The sequence below is a fragment of the Delphinapterus leucas genome, chromosome 2 (genome assembly GCF_059928025.1).
Source record: "Delphinapterus leucas isolate spDelLeu-1000000601 "Yukka" chromosome 2, BTC_Dleu_Yukka2, whole genome shotgun sequence".
Lineage (NCBI taxonomy): Eukaryota > Metazoa > Chordata > Mammalia > Artiodactyla > Monodontidae > Delphinapterus > Delphinapterus leucas.
In genome coordinates, this window is record NC_143130.1 from 62467648 (window position 1) to 62480287 (window position 12640).

At 36.9% G+C, this 12640-nt stretch overlaps 1 protein-coding gene across 7 annotated transcripts in view; it reads right to left on the reverse strand.

Moving 5' to 3' along the window:
* The window catches only part of SCAPER (S-phase cyclin A associated protein in the ER), a 494989-nt gene that overhangs the window by 359146 nt on the left and 123203 nt on the right, over nucleotides 1–12640 (reverse strand). For all 7 annotated transcript variants that reach the window (XM_030761728.2, XM_022580126.3, XM_022580128.3 and 4 more), the window contains one exon: nucleotides 2351–2511. In XM_030761728.2, coding sequence (XP_030617588.1) covers nucleotides 2351–2511 — 161 coding nt within the window. The remainder of the gene's footprint in view (nucleotides 1–2350; nucleotides 2512–12640) is intronic.

The following is a 12640-nucleotide window of genomic DNA, read 5'->3' on the forward strand; positions in this document are numbered from 1 at the left end:
TCTCCATATGGTGTCAGCAAGGGTGATTCAACTGAGACCAGAGAATTCATGATAGCTTCACCACATGCCCAGATCTTTCATACTAGTTACTGGCTGAGACTAAGTTCTTCTCCTGGCCACTTTCTCTTCACATGGTCTCTCATTATTCAGCAGCCTATCTTGGGCTTCTTTACATGGTAGCTGGCTTCCAACGAGGAGAAAATTGAAGCTGCAAGCCCTCTTACCAGCTAGGTTGGGAATTTACCAAACCTCACTCTAGATACATTCTATTGATTATATCAAGTCACAGGACCAACCAAAGATTTAAGGCGAGGGAAAACAGAATCTACCACTCGACAGTGGAAGTGGCATGCATGCACAGGGATGAGAGAAACTGTTCACACCCATCTTTGCAGACAATCTACCACAGTCCACTATCTGGCTTCAGATTGCCTAAGTCTTCCAAGACTACCAGACATTCATCAATTAGAGAATCAGCCTTGAAGACCAATATCTCATGATCTATATCAGATTTGGATGTGTTCCTCAGGTGTGGGTTCTCTTGATCTGGAAACCTGGCAGTTCAAGTAGAAGAGGGCTTGATGTGGAAGCGAGATTGAGGCATCTCAACATTATCTTTATCCACAGTCTTCTAACTTAGTCTCGTTGTTTGCAATACAGTACCCCCACCTTCCAATGTGTCTGGTATCTCTCAGGTCAAATACCATCTTTTGTACCTTCTCTAGAAACTAAACCTCCAATATTCTGTAGGGTGAGAGAGATACATCTACTCTCATCCTACTATTCAGAGTTATGGGGAAGTGGGGAGGATTCGAGATTCTTCTTATAATCCCTACTTATACCCTCACTTCCAGAGATACCTGCTCCCACCAATTTCTGATCCTTTTGGAAATTATGTGGATCAAATTGGATTGCTTGACAGTTTTGCCCACCCTCTAAGCTGAGGGTTCAGCTAGCTTACTCAAATGTCACAACTGGTCTTGCTATTTTCCAACTTTCAAAAATTTGTTCATATCATCTCTTCTCCTGTCTCTTTTTCCTTAAGTCCTTTCATATCATTTTAGTTGAGTCTGGGGAAAAAGCAAAGTAACTGCATGTGCTCACTCTATCATCTTTAACAAAAATCAATTTTATAGCATATCATTACAAACTTGAGTACTATACCTACTGTAATTATAAATTACTTAAGATATACACCATAATTCACTGTGCAAAACAGTGCATCAAAACCCCACAACTGAAAACCAAAGTGGTCAAAAACAAAATTCCTTGGTATATTAACGAGTATTTTTAAGCCTAGTCATAATGAAGATCTATCATTTCACTTCAACCAAACGGGTCACACTCATAAATAATCTGAGAGTACTGCTTTAAACAAAACCATGATACATGCTAATAGTATAATTCCTTTAAGTTCTTTTGCAGTTTTGATTTTTTAACACATTTCTCTCAGACTTTCAAGACACAGACACTAAACTTCATGATTCCACATTTTCCTACCTTTTCCTAAGAAAGAACTCATACCAACTCTCAATTTTCTACTTTCTCAATAGAGAAAGCAAGGGCAATACATTCCATAAAAGTAAGGTATATATCTGAAATAAGCCAATCGCACTTACTGAGACCAAAATGGAAAAACAGTGCAACAACAACATCAATAATGCAAAGGTGGCAATACCTTTGTTATATCCAATAAAACATTTCTTTATGAACCAAAAAACTCCAAAGTGATCCTTCATTGAATAGAAAAGAAAGCAGTATTCTCAAGTTGTTCCTTAACTAATAAGACAAACTCATTATTACTTACTATCACTCTAAAATCCAAGCCTCTAAAGATGTATAAAAATCCACTCTGGATTTATGAAGGAAACTCCTATGGAATCAATTCAGATGAGTCTTCAGAATTACAGCCCTTCTATTTATTTTTGCCCCTTTATTATTCTGATGGTATGGAAAACAGATATGTGAGTAAGGATAAACACATGATATTATTTTAGTACCCAAACAATATTTAAATATTAATGAAATGAAGTACTGACATGACATTTTAAAGTGTATACTACCTAGAAGATGAACTACTTTATTTCTTTTCTACTTATAAATGAACTGACAAAAGATATCATTCTCCTTAAAGTATACACAGGGCAAACCTGAGACTAGAATGACCTCCAAAAGTTTTCATACAGTTTTTAAGATGATTTTATGATTTTAACTAAGGCAAATTAACATCATATAAATGATGCACAAAGATAAATATATAATGTTATTAGCACCAAATTCAAATAAAATAAATATCTTCACATAAATCTACTTGTCTAATACATACAAAGGTTGATTCAAAGTCACTTGCCATTTTTGCGGGAAGGCTTCTGCACTGTCATTGGTGGGCAAGACGGGGCAGGTGCTACATCCGAAGAAGCAGTAGAGCCTGTATGATGAGCCTTTACCTTGTCAGCCCAACTGACACCTGTGGGAGCCAGACGCGGAGCAGCCACTGTGCCAGGTGAACCCCTATGGAGAAAATGACAGCATTTAATAAATCAAATATAAGTTAAAATTTTAAATATATAGTTAATATATTTAAATTTTAAATGCATTATGTGTGTGTGTGTGTATCCACATATATAGAATAACATACTACCACAGCAATTTAAGGCAAATATACTCATAAATTTATCTTCTTCTAATACCTCATTAATATACCATATTATATGGGAACAAATATAACAAAAAAGCTCTCACCAGATTGGTTTAAAAGAAAATTTCAGTTAAATGGGGAATCTTAAAAAAATGCATATATTTTTTATTTAAAATTTTATTTTCATTTAAAACTCATAACTTTTAATATAAACGTGCATTAATTTGCCAATTTATCAATGTAGGCATTATTAAAACAGGCTTTTTTTGTGTATATTATTTCATACATGATGCCTCATTGACAATGTCCAATTTTGTTTTCTTTAAAATGGAGTGATACTTTAGTGACACCTATTAAATAATCTTAGTACACAATCCTCCTCAATTTTAATAATAATTTCCCCAATCTTTCACAGTTGTCCTATCCACTCATCTGACAGCAAAACTTTAACAGTTCACTTTATGAAAGCTTTCCAAAAACTTATCTTAGTTTTCACAGAAACAATGACTCTTTTACACTCACATTTTAGTGGTTTACTTAATATTTAAGGTATGAGTTAATATATAGACAACTTGAATAAACAAGTTTGGTAACTAACTGCATAGTCTAAAGCATTTAACTCAACCAGGAAGAACAGAATTGCGCATATATACTAAAGTAAGCCTATAAGCCACAATCTTTCAGCGTGCTTAAACATGTTTTACAATGATAATAAAGAGTCTCAATTAATCCAATGACATAATACATGGAGATCAGTATGAGAACATTTACTATGCATGCATTAAAGACTTCCAGGTTAAAATAAACCATGTACTATACAATACTCTGAACCACAGACTAATGGACTGCATTACAGGGAAATTTCCCTTAAACTGGTGATAGAATATAAAAACATTTGGTTTTATTTGCTTATATGTATTTCCCCCACTCCACTAAGGTCCAATTATTATAAGGTTCCAAAGTCCATCAACCTTCACCTAAGGCAATATTATCTAATAATCTCATATGAAAGCAAAAAATTGGTTCTACTGAATAACACTTTATGAGCTCTTAGTAAGGGCCAAGTATTGATACAATGCCAGATGCTTGTGATAGAGAAGATATGACAAACATCTTGCCTTAAAGAAGGTCATAATAAAGTACAAAGAGTAAACAAACATTAAAAATTTTAACACACTGAGGGTTTGAGGCAGCTGCTGTCGTGGGGTGGATAAGGCAAATCAGCAAGCCACTCCAGTAGCCAGTCACAGGAGAGCAATGCTTTGGACCTGCCATCAGCTTATGACACATGGGATTATGTGTTGCAGAGACCCAGCTAGGAGGTCCACAGTGAGGCTTTTAGTCCTGAGGGAGCCCTTTCTATTCCTTGCTCTTGTGATGTGGATCCAGCTGTGTGGCTGACAGGGTCTTGGTGCTCCTGCCTGAGCCTCTGAGGTGGGAGAGCCAAATACAGAACACTGGACCATCAGAGACCTCCCGGCCCCACATAATATCAATTGGCGAGAGCTCTCACAGACATCTCCGCCTCAATGCTAAGACCCACATGCACCCAACGGCCAGCAAATTCCAGTGCTGGATGTCCCATGCCAAACAACTAGCAAGACAGGAACACAACCCTATCCATTAGCAGAGAGGCTGCCTAAAATCATACTAAGTTCACAGACACCCCAAAGCACACAACCGCATGCGGCCCTACCCACCAGAAAGACAAGATCCAGCCCCACCCACCAGAACACAGGCACCAGTCCCCTCTACCAGGAAGCCTATACAAGTCACTAAACCAACCTCACCCACTGAGGGCAGAAACCGAACACAACAGGAACTACGAACATGCAGCCCGCAAAAAGGAGACCCAAAACACAGTAAGTTAAGCAAAATGAGAAGACAGAGAAATACACAGCAGATGAAGGAGCAAAGTAAAAACCCACCACACCAAACAAATGAAGAGGAATTAGGCAGTCTACCTGAAAAAGAATTCAGAGTAATGATAGTAAAGATGATCCAAAATCTTGGAAACAGAATAGAAAAAACAGAAGAAATGTTTAACAAGGACCTAGAAGAACTAATGAGCAAACGAAAAATGATGAACAACACAATAAATGAAATTTAAAATTCTCCAGGAGGAAGCAATAGCAGTATAGCTGAGGCAGAAGAATGGATAAGTGCAGAGAAAGTAAAATAGTGGAAATAACTACCACAGATCAGAAGAAAAAACAATGAAAAGAATTGAGGACAGTCTCAGAGACCTCTGGGACAACACTGAATGCACCAACATTCAAATTATAGGGGTCCCAGAAGAAGAAAAGAAAAAGAAAGGGACTGAGAAAATAGTTGAAGAGATTATGGCTGAAAACTTCACTAATATGGGAAAGGAAATAGTCAATAAAGTAAACGAAGCACAGAGAGTCCTATACAGGATAAATCCAAGGAGAAACACGCAAAGGCACAAATAATTCAAGCTATCACAAATTAAATACAAAGAAAAAATATTAAAAGCAGCAAGGGAAAAGCAACAAATAACATACAAGAGAATTCCCATAAGGTTAACAGCTGATCTTTCAGCAGAAACTCTGCAACCAAGAAGACAGTGGCAGGACATATTTAAAGTGATGACAAGGAAAAACTCACAACCAAGATTACTCTCCCCAGCAAGGATCTCATTCAGATTCAACAGAGAAATTAAAACCTTTACAGACAAGCAAAAGTTAAGAGAATTCAGCACCACCAAACCAGCTTTACAATAAATGCTAAAGGAACTTCTCTAGGCAGGAAACACAAGAGAAGGAAAAGACCTACAATAACAAACCCACAACAATTAAGAACATGATAGAACTACCATATGATGCAGCAATCCCACTACTGGGCATATAATCTGAGAAAACCATAATTCAAAGAGTCATGTACCAAAATGTTCATTGCAGCTGTATTTACAATAGCCAGGACATGGAAGCAACCTAAGTATCCATCAACAGATGAATGGATAAAGAAAATGTGGCACATATATACAATGGAATATTACTCAGCCATAAAAAGAAATGAAATTGACTTATTTGTAGTAAGGTGGATGGACCTAGAGTCTGTCATACAGAGTGAAGTAAGTCACAAAGAGTAAAACAAATACCATATGCTAACACATATATATGGAATCTAAGAAAAAAAAAAGTCATGAAGAACCTAGGGGTAAGACGGGAATAAAGACACAGAACTACTAGAGCATGGACTTGAGGATACGGGGAGGGGGAAGGGTAAGCTGTGACAAAGTGAGAGAGTGGCATGGACATTATATACACTACCAAACGTAAAACAGATAGCTAGTGGGAAGTAGCTGCATAGCACAGGGAGATCAGCTAGGTGGTTTGTGACCACCTAGAGGGGTGGGATAGGGAGGGTGGGAGGGAGGGAGATGCAAGAGGGAAGGGATATGGGAACAAATATATATATGTATAACTGATTCACTTTGTTATAAAGCAGAAACTAACACACCATTGTAAAGCAGCTATACTCCAATAAAGATGTTAAAATAAAAAGAACATGGTAATAGAAACATACATATCGATAATTACCTTAAATGTAAATGGATTAAATGCTCCAACCAAAAGATATAGACTGGCTGAATGGATACAAAAACAAGAAACGTATATATGCTATATACAAGGGACCCACTTCAGACCTAGGGATACATACAGACTGAAAGTGAGGGGGTGGACAGAGATATTCCATGAAAATGGAAATGAAAAGAAAGTTGGAGTAGCAATCCTCATGTAAGACAAAATAGACTTTAAAATAAAGACTATTACAAGAGACAAAAAAGGCCACTACATAATGATTAAGGGATAAATCGAAGAAGATATAACAATTGTAAATATTTGTGCACCCAACACAGGAGCACCTCAATACATAAGGCAAATGCTAACAGCCATAAAAGGGGAAATCGACAATAACACAATGATAGTAGGGGACTATAACATCCCTCTTCCACCAAAGCACAGATCATCCAAAATGAAAATATTTAAGGAAACAAAAGCTTTAAATGACATATTAAACAAGATGGACTTAATTTATATTTGTAGGACATTCCATCCAAAAACAAAAGAATACACTTTCTTCTTAAGTGCTCAAGGAACACTCTCTAGGATAAATCATATCTTGGGTCACAAATCAAGCCTTGGTAAATTTAAGAAAATTGAAACCGTATCAAGTATCTTTTCTGACCACAATGCTATGTGACTAGAAATCAATTACAGGGAAATAAAACTGTAAAAATTACAAACACATGGAAGCTAAACAGTACACTACTAAATAACCAAGAGATCACTGAAGAAATCAAAGAGTAAATCAAAAAATACCTAGAAACAAACGACAATGAAAACACAATGACCCAAAACCTAGGGGAGGGAGCAAAAGCAGTTCTAAGAGGGAACTTTATAGCAATACAATCCTACCTCAAGAAACAAGAAACATCTCAAATAAACAACATAACCTTACATCTAAAGCAATTAGAGAAAGAAGAACAAAAAACCCGCAAGTTAGCAGAAGGAAAGAAATCATAAGGATCAGATCAGAAATAAATGAAAAATAAATAAAGGAAACAACAGAAAGATCAATAAAACTAAAAGCTGGTACTTTGAGAAGATAAACAAAACTGATAAACCATTAGCCAGACTCATCAAGAAAATACGGAAGAAGACTCAAATCAACAGAATTAGAAATGAAAAAACAGAAGTAACAACTGACACTTCAGAAATACAAAAAATCATAAGAGATTACTACAAGCAACTATATGCCACTAAAACAGACAACCTGAAAGAAAAGGACAAATTCTTAGAAAAGCACAACCTTCCGAGACTGAACCAGGAAGAAATAGAAAATATAAACAGACCAATCACAAACAATGAAATTGAAACTGTGATTAAAAATCTTGCAATAAACAAAAGCCCAGGACCAGATGGCTTCACAGGCGAATTCTAGAGAATTCATTTAGAAAAGAGCTAATAACACCTATCCTTCTCAAACTCTTCCAAAATATAGCAGAGGGAGGAACACTCGCAAACTCATTCTACAAGGCCACCATCACCCTGATACCCAAACCAGACAAAGATATCACAAAAAAAGAAAACTACAGGCCAACATCACTGATGAACATAGACGCAAAAATCCTCAACAAAATACTAGCAAACAGAATCCAACAGCACATTAAAAGGATCATATACCATGATCAAGTAGAGTTTATCCCAGGAATGCAAGGATTCTTCAATATATGCAAATCAATCAATGTGATACACCATAATAATAAATTGAAGGATAAAAACCATATGACCATCTCAACAGAGGCAGAAAAAGCTTTCAACAAAATTGAACACCCACTTATGATAAATATGCTCCAGAAAGTAGGCACAGAGGGAACCTATCTCAACGAAATAAAGGCCATATATGACAAACCCACAGCAACATGGTTCTCAATAGTGAAACTCTGAAACCATTTCCTCTAAGACCAGGAACAAAACAAGGTTGCTGACTCTCACCAAGATTGTTCAACACAGTTTTGGAAGTTTTAGCCACAGCAATCAGAGACAAAAAAGAAATAGAAGGAATCCAAATCCGAAAAGAAAAAGTAAAACTGTCACTGTTTGCAGATGACATGATACTGTACATAGAGAATCCTAAAGATGCACCAGAAAACTACTAGAGCTAATCAATGAATTTGGTAAAGTAGCAGGATAAAAATTAATGCACACAAATCTTTTGCATTCCTATACACTAAGATGAAAAATCTGAAAGAGGAATTAAGGAAACACTCCCATTTACCATTCCAACGAAAAGAATAAAATACCTAGGAATAAACCTACCTAAGGACACAAAACGCCAGTATGTGGAAAACTATAAGACACTGATGAAAGAAATTAAAGACAATACAAACAGATAGAGAGATATAGCATGTTCTTGGACTGGAAAAATCAACATTGTGAAAATGACTATACTACCCAAAGCAATCTACAGATTCAGTGCAATCCCTATCAAACTACCAATGGCATTTTTCACAGAACTAGAACAAAAAATTTCACAACTTGTATGGAAGCACAAAAGGCCCCAAATAACCAAAGCAATCTTGAGAAGGAAAAACAGAGCTGGAGGAATCAGGCTCCCTGACTTCAGACTATACTACAAAGCTACAGTAATCAAGACAGTATGGTACTGGCACAAAAATAGAAACACAGATCAATGGAAAAGGATAGAAACCCCAAAGATAAATCCACGCACATATGGTCACCTTATCTTTGAGAACGGAGGCAAAAATATACAATGGAGAAAAGACAGCCTCTTCAATAAGTGGTGCTGGGAAAACTGGACAGGTACATGTAAAAGAATGAAATTAGAACACTTCCTAACACCATACACAAAAATAAACTCAAAATGGATTAAAGACTTAAATATAAGGCCAGACTCTACAAAACTCTCAGAAGAAAACATAGGCAGAACACTCTATGACATAAATCAAAGCAAAATCCTTTTTGACCCATCTCCTACAGAAATGGTAATAAAAACAAAAATAAACAAATGGGACCTAATGAAACTTAAAAGCTTTTGCACAGCAAAGGAAACCATAAATAAGACGAAAAGACAACCCTCAGAATGGGAGAAAATATTTGCAAATGAAGCAACTGACAAAGGATTAATCTCCAAAATATACAAGAGCTCATGCAGCTTAATATCAGAAAAACAAACAACACAATCCAAAAACGGCTAGAAGACCTAAATAGACATTTCTCCAAGGAAGATATACAGATTGCCAACAAACAGATGAAAGGATGCTCAACATCACTAATCATTCGAGAAATGCAAATCAAAACTACAATGAGGTATCACCTCACACCAGTCAGAATGGCCATCTTCAAGAAATCTACAAACAATAAACGCTGGAGAGGGTGTGGAGAAAAGGGAACCCTCCTGCACTGTTGGTGGGGATGTAAATTGATACAGCCACTATAGAGAAGAGTATGGAGGTTCCTTAAAAAACTAAAAATAGAACTACCATACGACCCAGCAATTCCACTACTGGGCATATATGCTGAGAAAACCATAATTCAAAAATAGTCATGTACCACAATGTTCACTGCAGCTCTATGTACAATAGCCAAGACATGGAAGCAACCTAAGTGTCCATCGACATATGAAATGGAAAAAGAGTATGTGGCACATATATACACTGGAATATTACTCAGCCATAAAAAGAAAAAGAAATTGATTTGTAGTGGTGGATGGACCTAGATTCTGTCATACAGAGTGAAATAAGAAAGAGAAAAACAAATACCGTATGCTAATGCATAAATACGGAATCTAAAAAAAAAAAAAAAGGTCTGATGAACCTAGGGGCAGGATAGGAATAAAAACGCAGATGTAGAGAATGGACTTGAGTACATGGGGAGTGGGAAGGGTAAGTTGGGACGAAGTGAGAGAGTAGCATTGACATATATACACTACCAAATGTAAAATAGCTAGTGGGAAGAAGCTGCATAGCACAGAGAGATCAGCTTGGTGCTTTGTGACCACTTAGAGGGGTGGGATAGGGAGGATGGGAGGGAGACGCAATAGGGAGGGGATATGGGGATATATGTATACATATAGTTGATTCACCTTGTTATACAGCAGAAGCTAACACACCATTGTAAAGCAATTATACTCCAATAAAGATGTTAAAAAATATTTTTAACACATTGAAAATCTAAGTATATGCAAGGTTCAGCAGTAACAAGAGATAAAAATGACTGTGACACGGTGGGGTGGGGTGGGGTGGGCAGTGAGGGGAGCAGTAAGAAGCCATGAATAAAGGGTAAGTTTTAACAGAAGAAAGATAACTGACCAAGTAAACTACTCACCAATCCTCACACTACACATCAAATGTTAAGACTCACTCTAAAGAACTAAAGTCCAAACAAATTTTCATCTTTAAGAACAAATTTTGCCAGGGAAATTTAAGGAAAACAACAGTGATGACTGTGATGAACAATATCATAGCTGACAGAGCTGTGAATAGCATTTTGGGCAAACAGGGGCTAACTTAAAAGGAAAAGTTGGAGAAGCTGCCTCAGGAGGCAAAAAGGAGAAATGCTGATAAGTGCTTAAATTAAAAGAGTTGCCTCAGGGCTTCCCTAATCTCTCACCTCTGACTGACCTGGCTCTGAGGAAGCAGGAACTGACAGTAAAGGCAGGATTGTAAACTCCAGAGCACCGAAGACATAGTGATCACGTGTAAGACCAGACAAGAGCTAGGAGATTTACTGGTTCAAGGTGATTTACTGATTCAAGGCATTTAAGGAAACCTCTGTCAAATCATTAGTTGACAACTAAGATAACTGAGCAGAGACTTTAGTGACTACACATGACAAAGAACATAGACTTCATAAAACTAGTTCAAGGAAGTCACTAAACAAACAAATAGCAATAAAACCACCACCACTAAACAGCCACAACAACAAATCCTGGAAAGGGTAGCAATCTGATCCCCAGAGCTGTTGCATTATATGATTTAAAATATCCAGTTTTTAACAACAACAACAACAAAAAAACATAAGATACGCAAAGAAACAGGAAGGTATGGCTTACTCACAGACACACAAAAAGAACAGTAACTGAAAGAGGTCCTCAAGGAAGCCTGAACTTTGGACTTACTAGACAAAGACTTTACATGAGCTATTATAAATATGTTCAAATAATATCTAAGAACAAAAGGCAACCACATCTAAAAATAAAGTATGATAACATTCCATCAAATACAGAATATCAATAAAGAGAGATTAAATATAAAAAAGAACTACATAGATGTTCTGGAGTTGAAAAGTACAATAATGGAAATGAAAAATTCACCAGAGGGGCTCAACAGCATAACTGAGCTTGCAAAATAAAAAAACAGCAAATTTGAAGACAGGTAAAGTGAGACTATCTAACCCAAGAAACACAAAGAAAAAGAATGCAGGCATTTGAACAGAGACTCAAAGACCTGTGGAACACCATCATGATTACCAGCACAGGTATAGTGGGATTCCCAGAGGAGAGAAAGGGACAGAAGGAATATCTGCAGAAATAATGGACAAAAACTTCCCAAATTTGATGAAAAACATTCACCTACAAATCCAAAAAGCTCAACAAACCTGAAGTAGGATAAACTCAGAGATCCACACCTAAATACATCATAGTCAAACTGCTGAAAACCAAAGAAAAAGAGAGAATTCTGAGAGCAGCAAGAGAAAACTGAGGCATCTCATGAAAGGATTCCCAATAAGAATAACAGTTTATATCTCACCGGAAGCCACGGAAGCCAGAAGGTAGTGAGAGGACATAGTCAAAGTGCTAAAAGAAAAAGACTCTCAACCAAGAATTCTATGCACAGCAAAACTATCCTTCAAAACCTGAAGAATAAGATATTCTCAGATAAACAAAAACTGAGAAAAAATGTCACTAGCAGACCTGCCCAATAAGATATATTAAAGGGAGTTCTGGTTGAAATGATAGGACACTAGACAGTAACTTGAATCCACATGAAGAAATAAAGAGGACCACTAAAAGTAACTACATAGGTAAATTCAAAAGACAATACAAACTTATTTTTTCTTGGAACCCTTTTCTTCTCGTATGTGATATAAAAGTCAACTGCAGGGCTTCCCTGGTGGCGCGGTGGTTGAGAGTCCGCCTGCCGATGCAGGGGGCGCAGGTTCGTGCCCCGGTCTGGGAAAGTCCCACATGCTGCGGAGCGTCTGGGCCCGTGAGCCATGGCCACTGAGCCTGCGCGTCCGGAGCCTGTGCTCCGCAGCGGGAGAGGCCACGACAGTGAGAGGCCCGCGTACCGCAAAAAAAAAAAAAAAAAAGTCAACTGCATAAAACAATAATTATAAAACTGTGTTGATGAGATTATAATGTATAAAGATGTAATCCATATGATAATATGGATAACACAGTTTATGATATATTTAGATCATTTGTTGTAAAAGAAATTGCCAGTTGATGTTA